Source organism: Priapulus caudatus, unplaced genomic scaffold (assembly GCF_000485595.1).
Source record: "Priapulus caudatus unplaced genomic scaffold, Priapulus_caudatus-5.0.1 Scaffold406, whole genome shotgun sequence".
Taxonomy (NCBI): domain Eukaryota; kingdom Metazoa; phylum Priapulida; class Priapulimorpha; order Priapulimorphida; family Priapulidae; genus Priapulus; species Priapulus caudatus.
In genome coordinates this window covers 208,728-215,420 of record NW_014577467.1, presented here as the reverse complement: position 1 = coordinate 215,420, position 6,693 = coordinate 208,728, and the positions used below count along the sequence as shown (strand labels likewise).

At 44.4% G+C, this 6,693-nt stretch overlaps 1 protein-coding gene across 1 annotated transcript in view; it reads left to right on the top strand.

Moving 5' to 3' along the window:
• The window catches only part of LOC106810047 (bile salt export pump-like), a 19,900-nt gene extending 16,664 nt beyond the window's left edge, over nucleotides 1–3,236 (top strand). The window contains exons 11-14 of the mRNA XM_014813313.1: nucleotides 571–696; nucleotides 1,362–1,565; nucleotides 2,276–2,446; nucleotides 3,213–3,236. Of these exons, the coding sequence (XP_014668799.1) occupies nucleotides 571–696; nucleotides 1,362–1,565; nucleotides 2,276–2,446; nucleotides 3,213–3,236 (525 nt within the window). The remainder of the gene's footprint in view (nucleotides 1–570; nucleotides 697–1,361; nucleotides 1,566–2,275; nucleotides 2,447–3,212) is intronic.
• Nucleotides 3,237–6,693: the final 3,457 nt, after the last annotated feature.

Genomic DNA, 6,693 nt, shown 5'->3' with positions numbered 1-6,693 from the left:
GCGCGCGTTGATTGTATGATTCTGTAACGGTACGTGTAGCGGTATGCGTGCGTTGATTGTATGATTCTGTAACGGTACGCGTAGCGGTATGCGCGCGTTGATTGTATGATTCTGTAACGGTACGTGTAGCGGTATGCGCGCGTTGATTGTATGATTCTGTAACGGTACGTGTAGCGGTATGCGCGCGTTGATTGTATGATTCTGTAACAGTACGTGTAGCGGTATGCGCGCGTTGATTGTATGATTCTGTAACAATACGTGTGACGGTACGCGCGCGCGAAAGACCGTACGAGTGCGTCGGTTGCTGATGCTGATATTGATTGTTGGTGTTGTTCATTGATATTGATATTGATTTTGACGTTGATTGTCGGGTGTGGATATTGACTATCGAGGTGTCGGTGGTGTATGACAATACATGTTAGCGCCTTGACATTACCCCCATCGTTTCCCTGGTTTCTTTTGCGCGTGACAGCGGCGCGGCGTGATCATACAAAAAACGAGTATGCACGACTACACGTTGACAATAGCACGCGCCTACAATGTTGAACAGCGATATGTTCTTAACTGCAGATCTTGCGAAACCTCAACCTTCACGTCGCCGCATGCCAGTCCGTGGCGCTGGTCGGACCTAGCGGAAGCGGAAAGAGCACCATAGCGCAGCTAATGCAGCGCCTCTACGACCCCAGCGGCGGCTCCGTACGTATGATGATGTCACGTCCAACATGGCGGGGATTTTTATCGCTGTCATTCGTGAGAAATCCTCGTGATAGACGCTTTAGTTTTCAGCGATTCGTAGAACGAATACCACATGCGCATGCTTACGCATATGTGGGCCGATACGTCAGGAGTACACGGCAACGCATATCGATGGTTGAAGACTAATAGTCTAGGACGAAAGTCCAGACTCATAACATATACACAATAGGATAATTACGGATACAAACAAATTTCCATGGCAGAAACATAAAACATACACAACGAATTTATTATAGATGCATGACAATTTCATGAAAGATACATAACAGATAAACAACAGAAACATAACAGTTCGATTACACAAACATAGCAGATTCATAAAAGATACAGAATAGATTAGTAACATATACATAACAGATGATTTACACAATCATATCAGACTAATAAGAGTGTCATAATAAAAAGACTATATCATGACAACACCTATACATAACAGTCTTCTCACAGCGTAATACTGTACTAGCGTTACATGGCGTTACATTTACATAGCGCAACTCTAGCGTGATGCGTTTGACTCATGCCCTTGTCATCATCGCCAATGTCTGACGCAGGCATACACGTGCGCAGACTTGCTAGACTGATGCTTGCACTTGACATGCGCGCAGGTAGCGTTGGATGGCTGCGACATAAAGAAGTTGAACCTGCGCTGGTATCGCGACAACATCGGTGTCGTCAGCCAGGAGCCGGTGCTGTTCGCGACGACCATCGGGGAGAACATACGTTACGGCATGGAGGGAGTCAGCGACGAAGACATACGTCACGCCGCAGCGAGAGCCAACGCTCACGGGTTCATCTCAGCGCTCCCAAACGTACGAGCACGCGGTAGAGTAGCTAGCGGCGTGGGGGAGCAACGAACGACGGTTAGGAGGGGTTAGAATAGAGATGAATGATGCAAGCGAGATGGCATCTAATGAGGGGGAATAGTTCATAGTATTTCAACGGTCAGCGACTCACATTAAACGACTTCGCTTTACTATTTTTATTCGACTTTCAAGTTCTTGAATGAAGTCGGCATTCATTTAAATTGACTACGTCACGAATTTTCTATGGTAAAATTTGTGAAATTTTTGTTGCCTTTTTTTACATTAAAAGTAAGAACAAAATCCAAAAAACCTGGACGATTTGATATTAGTGTTCCTGACATTAATTGCTTGCTATGGGCTATGTATGAGTCACGAGTGTATGTTTACATCGAACAATAATTATAGTAAAATAAGAAGTATAATGCAGCAATTTAACCATAAAAAGTGAACAGAATTACTTATATTTTGTGAAAAAGTGGAAATATATTTTTTATTTTTTACTATTTACGGTGACGTAATCACTTTAATGTAAATTTTCTCTCTAAATGAGGAAGTTCAATGTTAGGTGCGACCAGGAGTTCTATGAGATTAGTCGCAATACGTCGGCGTTGACCGGGAGTTTTACGGCATAAGTCGCAGTATGTCCGGGTCGCTGATGCTCTATCTTACTGTTATAGCACTGGTATATCACTACCACACGCTGCTCACTGTTATAGCAATACCACACGTTGGTGGGCGACGGTGGCGCACAACTGAGCGGCGGCCAGAAGCAGCGTATTGCCATCGCGCGCGCCCTGGTGAGAAACCCGAAAATACTGATCCTGGACGAGGCGACGTCATCACTGGATAACGAGAGTGAGGCGCTCGTACAGGCCGCCTTGGACCTGGTGAGTTATATATGATTAAACATACACCCATACACGCGCACACACACGCGCACACACACACACACACACAACGCACAACGCACACGCACACGCACACGCACACGCACACGCACACGCAACACACAGCACACACGCACACACATACACACACATACCACACCGCCACACACACCACACCGCGCGCGCACACACGCCAAACACATCGAACACAATAACAAAGCGCTGCGCACAGCACCACGCAACATCACGCACACAATACACGCCAACGTTCGCTGCGCGCAGCACACACACACCACAACACAACGCGCGCGGACGCGCACCACACAGCTGCGCGCGCACACACGCACACATTCACACACATAGCACACACCACACACAAACACAAATCACACACACCACACACACACACACAGACACACACACACACACCACACACACGGACACACACCACACACACACCACACACACACACATATATATATATAATATAGTATATATACCGCTGCCAGCGTTACAAACAAACACACCATTATTACAATGACACTAATAATGACATATAACTCTATAACCATATAATATTCATATATCATATATCTAGGGCGAGCCAGGACAGGACGACCCTCGTTATCGCTCATCGTCTATCCACCGTCAAGAAAGCCCAACAAGATAGTCGTCATCCGAGATGGCAGCCTTGTCCGGGATGGGCAACCACCAGAGACTGATGGCATCCTTCTGGTCTCTACTCGAAACTGGTCGGTACTCGCAGGTGACTAATCACACACAGAACTAGCTCGTGCTACGTGTGTCAAGAAGCTCGCCGGTATAATGTACGCGATGGGACGCCGACTATTCTATACTATATACTATATATAATAATATATATAATATAGACTAAATATATAAAAAGAGAGCAGAAGAGAGACGAGAGAGCAGAGAGCGAGAGAGAGAGCAGAGAGAGAGAGAGATAGTGAGGAGACTATGCTCTCCCATAGTATGGCTGCTAAATTGCGTCTAGCCGTGATATGCAGACCAGCTCGCGTGTATATATGTGTTAGCACAACCAGTAGAGGGCTTCTATAGGGCAGCAAGCCTGAATAAGCACGACAGAAACCATTTAATTAAAAAACACTCAGGAGTTTGTCGCATCACCAACATACACGTTTATGTCCATGCCTAAAATAACCACAGAGTATAATATTATTATGCTCGGCTCGAAACTGTTGCACCTAAAATGATGCACACTTGCTAACAAAGTAGGTCGGATCACTGCTTTCAAACACAAAAATGCAGCGCAGCGATCACCATAGGCTAACGCCAGTTGACGAATGCCGATGTTTAATGTGTTATAAATGCTTTAAAAAGCAACTTATTTCGAATGGCATTCCAAGCACGTTCAAGAGGCGATACTACCTTCGCGTACGATAATCAAAATTAGTGGCACTCTAGCTTTTGGAAACCTTACCGGCAACAAAATTCAAAAATGGAAACCTATTTCCATAGGACGAAATTTTCATGGGCGGTGAACAATTGGCGGTCAAAGGCCTACTATTGTCATGCCAACTTATAGCTTTGATCACAACACACCTGCCATGTGAAATTCCTTCGCATGAATCAAGCTCTAATTTTTCCGCAATCATGTTAGCGCTATACTTGTTTTCTTTGTTCTCCTCTTTCAAGCAGCCGTCGGAATCGATTGTTGCGGCAGGTCTGGTTTTTTGCTATTGATTGGTAGCCAAGCTACTTCGGTTAACTCAAAATGCACTCTCTTTTAGCTTTGTGAGGCGATTTTGGCTCTCGCGCATGAAAACAGGCGATATGTCGTCATTCGCGACCGGGTGGAGAGTGTGAGAAGGCAAAGGGGGAGGCCAGAGCATGCGTGTGCGCAGCATTGCGAGGGCGTTTCCAGCGCGGAAAAGACGCGTTGCCAGTGGAGAGGGTTGTTAAGCTACAGGCCGAATAGCTAAGTTGGAGGGGTTGCTACTGAGCAGGGGGTGTAGCGGAAAGGGTTGCTTCAGGGTACGTGTGGCGCTGCTGGGTGGCCAATGGTGCCCAGCGCGGAGGTGTTGCCCTAGAGGCAGGAAGTTGTTAGAGGACAGTGTTGTTGTTAACATGTGGCTAGAGGCGAAGGAGTCACTACTCTTCCCCGCACGAAATAGACAGTAGGCAGAGAATGTCCGCAGAAACACAATACAATACAGTAAAATCCGCGCCTATAAGAACTACAGTATTAAGAACTTGTTAGACTAAGATTTCCAACTTTAGAGCCCCCTTGACATAAAAACGCTGTTTTAGCCTTAAAAATTTGAAACACGGTTCTTATTTTATAAATTTATAAACACAAGATAAGCTCAGAATAGGGTTTGATTTGTATAGATTGCATCATCTAGACATAATTATATGCATATGTTTAAATAAACAATTGGACCGCACCAATATTCTACAGCAACAAGCACCTTTTTATCTAAAGAAAATAAGAACACATTTAAGAACCTAAACAGCCTAATTTCTCAGTAAACCCCAATTAATAAGAACCTTTTCAGCGTTAAAACTGGCAAAATGCAGGTTCTGTACATAGAGCCGGTTTTTACTGTAGTAACATTTGCTTACCATTATACAACAATAACCTACGAGCCCAATATTAAAAATACATAAGCAGCAATATAATCGCAGCCATGTAAGATTTGGTCTAAAATACGGAGAACGTATCATGCAGTGTCCACATGCCTGCAACGCGCCTATGCTAACCTCCATCTTAATTATAGGCAAAGCATACAGACAATGAGATGACGACAGCATGTTATTGGGGCTAAGTGCGGTTCGTGGTAGATATCCTACGTCAAGGACATCTCCATATTAAGAACTAGGTCGAATGGGAAATATAAAGTTATATATTTCTATCTATCTATCTACTACTACATATCTATTATCTATCTATTCTATCTATCATATCTCATCTATCTATCCTATCTACTATCTTATCTATTATCTATCTATTGCTATCTAATCTATCTATCTATCTACTCTATCTATCTATCTTATCTATCTCATCTATCATGCTACATCTATCTATCCTAATCTATTATCTATCTATCTATCTATCTATCTATCTATCCTATGTATTATCTCAATCTCTATCTATACTATTTCTATCTATCTATCTAATCTATATCTTATCATTTATCCATATCCATCATTCCATCCATCCTTCCATCGCCATCCTCCATCCATCCATCACTATCCATCTCCATCCCATCGCACCATCCATCCATTCCATCCATCCATCCCATACCATCCAGCGCTATCCATCCATCCATCCACATCCATCCATCCATCCATCCATCCATCCATCCATCCATCCATCCATCCGATTCCATCCATCCATCCATCCATCCATCCATCCATCCATTCCATCTACTCATCCATCCTATCCATCCTTATCCATCCATCCATCCATCCATCCATCCATCCATCCATCCAATCCATTCCATCTCATCCCATCCTCCATCCATCCATCCATCCATCCATCCAGCCATCCATCCATCCATCCATCCATCATCCATCCATCCATTCCATTCATTCATCCATCCATCCATACATCCATCCATCCTATCCATCCTATCCATCCTTCATCCATCGCTATCTATTCCTATCCAACTCCATCATCCACCATCCATCCACCATCCATCCATCCATCATCCATCCATTCATCCTATCCATCCTATCCATCCTATCTATCCTATCCATCCATCCATCCATCCATCCAATCGCATCCATCCATTCCATCCATCCATCCTATCCATTGCCTATCCATCTCTATCCATGCCTATCGTATCTTATCCATCCATCCATCCATCCATCCATCCATCCATCCATCCATCGCATCCATCCATCCATCCATCCAATCCATTCCATCCATCCATCCATCCATCCCATCCATCCATCCATCATCCATCCATCATCCATCCATCCATCCATCCATCCATCCATCCAATCCATCCATCCCATTCCATCCATCCATCCATCCCATCCAGTCCATCCATCCATCCATCCATCCATCCATCCATCCATCCATCCATCATCCATCCATCCGTATCCATCCTATCTATCCTATCCATCATCCATCCATCCATCCTATCCATCCTATCCATCCTATCCAGTCCATCATCCATCCATCCATCCATCCTATCCAGGCCATATCCCTCCGTATCCATCTATCCATCTATCCATCCATATAATCTGATCTAACT